This window comes from Protobothrops mucrosquamatus, unplaced genomic scaffold (genome assembly GCF_001527695.2).
Source record: "Protobothrops mucrosquamatus isolate PMUCROS unplaced genomic scaffold, P.Mucros_1.0 scaffold1823, whole genome shotgun sequence".
NCBI lineage: Eukaryota > Metazoa > Chordata > Lepidosauria > Squamata > Viperidae > Protobothrops > Protobothrops mucrosquamatus.
In genome coordinates, this window is record NW_015387957.1 from 94552 (window position 1) to 97288 (window position 2737).

Here is a 2737-nt window from a genome sequence, read left to right on the forward strand (position 1 = left end):
GGAAGAATGGGGGTCGTCGGTGGTCCTGAACTGGGTGGTTTTCTTGCAGACGTTTCATGACCCAATAAAGGTAACATCATCAGTGCTAGTCAGGAGTGCTGTTTGTGGCGCACCCCCAAATACTGGAATCCTGCTATCTAGTCCCCCCCCCATTCCTTCTTTTCTCTAGAATGGCCAATCCCAATTCCTGCACCCGATCTTCCGATGTTTTAGCCTCCAGCTTCCGAATCCTCTTTGTTACTCTTCAGCCCCCCCAAACACCAGACGTGGCCTCCTCACTTACCCGGCTTGGCCTTGTCATCCGTAGCTGCCTGGAAGAGCGGAAAGGAAACACGGGTCAGACAGGGCTCTCGACTCCCAGAGGCCTCGGCGTGTCCAGTGGGGCAGGGGTCCAGCTGCCACCCCATTCATGCCCAGAAACCACAGCCTGGTCCACCACCCCATTCAAGGCATCGCCCAGAAGATGCTCTGGAGCCCCCCCAGCCAGTGGTGGGATTCAGCCGGTTCGCACCACTTCGGCAGAACCGGTAGCTAATTTTTTGTTGCCCAGGCCCAGAATGGACTTCCGGACGCGGCATCCACACAGAGAACCGGTTGTTCACATATTGGAATCCCACCACTGTCCCCCAGCTAACGGAAGGAGGGGTTCAGATGTTCTGAAGGGACCAAGGAAGAGAGAAAAGGAGGGGCAGAGGGAAGGGATGGCAGATGATACAGGTGGAGGAGAAAAAGGGGAAGTAGAGCAGGGCGACCCCTTTCTGGGGGGGGGGATTACATGCTCTCCACCCATTAACCACCCTCCTGATTGCCTGTCCTAACATGTGGGTCTCGGCTGTCCCACCCACCCATTGGGGTCTTCCAGAGAGTAGGGAACCCCTTGCTCTCGTGTAAAACGGGCAGAAAGAGCACATCCCTCCCCCAGTTCCACTGTGCCATTTGACTCTACTCTAGACACACTGATTCCCCTACCTTGGGCCCCTTGTGCAGCGGGATGACGTAGTGTCTTCTCCTGTTCCCCAAAATGACTCTCTGCACCGTCTCCATCAGCAACGAGACCTGCCTCTTCTGCTCGGCTCCTGCGACCTTGTTGTTGAAGCCACAGTAGTTGTACCTGCACCGCTGGATCAGGTCCTGCAGATTGCGGTTGTTGGAATTTCGGACGTACTGCTGCAGGGATTCCCCTCTCAATTCCTCCTCGCGGGTAAAGAGGACGATCGTGTGCCTGGTGGATTCGTCCCCAAAGATATCCCGGACACGCTTTGCAGCTGTCACATCTTCGGTGGTGAAGCGTCCCACCTGGGTCACAAAGATCAGGGCGTGGGGGCCAGGCCGGGAGAGTTCGATGCAAGCCTTGATCTCCTTTTCCACAATCTCACTGTGGTTTTCAGAATCGAAAATGTCGGGTGTGACGACCACGGAGATCTTCCTGCCCTTCCATCTTCCTTCACCCGATTTGCACTTCACCGTGGGGGTGTTTGGCTCCAGGATGGACTGGAACACAGGCCGGCCAAGGATGGTGTTGCCCGTGGCTCTCTTCCCGCCTCCAGACTTTCCCACCAGGATCAGCCGGAATTCGGCGTCCTCCCCTGTGAGTTTGGAAGACGACATTACAAAAAGGAATCGAGATATTTCTCACAACGTGTCGGAGTGTCATTGAGCAGGCTGGAAATGGGGACAACTTTGGAAAAGAGTCACCCCTTCCCAGAAGTGGTTCAGTGATGTTTTCATATGAATCTCCCAGTGTTGCTAAAATGGGCTGCTCAGCCGTGCAGATTCCCCGAACGTGCGAATCCCACTTTAGCAGATGTCCGAATACAGCCACTGTGTCCAGCCCCCACAAGCAAACCTGGAGCCAAGCAAATTGAGACTGAGTTGTGAGGAGGCTCAGGGCTGCTGGTGTGTGCTGTGTGACGATGGCCCCGGGCCAGGGTATGGGCGTAATATTGAAAGGGACCTTGGAGGTCTTCTAGTCCGACCCCCTGCTCAACAGCCTTTACTGCACCACCATGATCGCTGGTGTTTATGGTTGCCGACCCCTGCCCTAGGCACCAGGCCATGGGTCAGCAACCCTTGGCTCTGGAGCCGCATGTGGCTCTTTGAGCCTTCTCCTGCGGCTCCCAGTCTCCTCTGCCATTTGCAGAGAGAGAGACAGAGACAGAGAGAGGCACTTGCACTTCCCTTCCCTTTCTCTCTCTCTCTCTCTCTCTCTCTCTCTGTGTGTAAAAAAGAGAGTGGCCTCACGCTGTTCTCAGACAAGCTGACAAGATTATTGGGCGGGGCTCCTGCCTTTGCTGCGTCTGTGCAGGAAGCAGGAAGCAGCAGCAAAGGCAGGAGCCCCGCCCAATAAGCTTGTCCGCTTGTCTGAGAACAGCTTGAGGCCACTCTCTTTTTTACACAAACACACACACACACACACACACAGAGAGAGAGAGAGAGAGAGAGAGAGAGAGAGAGAGAGAGAAGGGAATTGCAAGTGCCTCTCTCACACACACACTCTCTCACACACACACTCTCACAGACACTCTCTCTCTCACACACACTCACACACACTCACACACAGACTCTCTCTCTCTCTCTCTCTCTCTCTCTCTCTCTCTCTCTGCCTCCCTCCCTCTCTTTCACTGAGTGGGGGAAGAGGAGTGGCAGACCAAGGGCAGGAGAGAGCCAGCTCAATAAGAATGTGTGTCAGCTTGTTGGAGAACAACGTGAAGCCAGCTTGCCAGGTGAGCAGAAGATC

General features: G+C 55.0%; 1 protein-coding gene across 1 annotated transcript in view; it reads right to left on the reverse strand.

The window, feature by feature from the left end:
- The window catches only part of LOC107294077 (GTPase IMAP family member 8-like), a 7931-nt gene extending 6323 nt beyond the window's left edge, over window positions 1-1608 (reverse strand). The window contains exons 1-2 of the mRNA XM_029285533.1: window positions 970-1608; window positions 284-311 (exon numbers count right to left, since the gene is read on the reverse strand). Of these exons, the coding sequence (XP_029141366.1) occupies window positions 284-311; window positions 970-1608 (667 nt within the window). The remainder of the gene's footprint in view (window positions 1-283; window positions 312-969) is intronic.
- Window positions 1609-2737: the final 1129 nt, after the last annotated feature.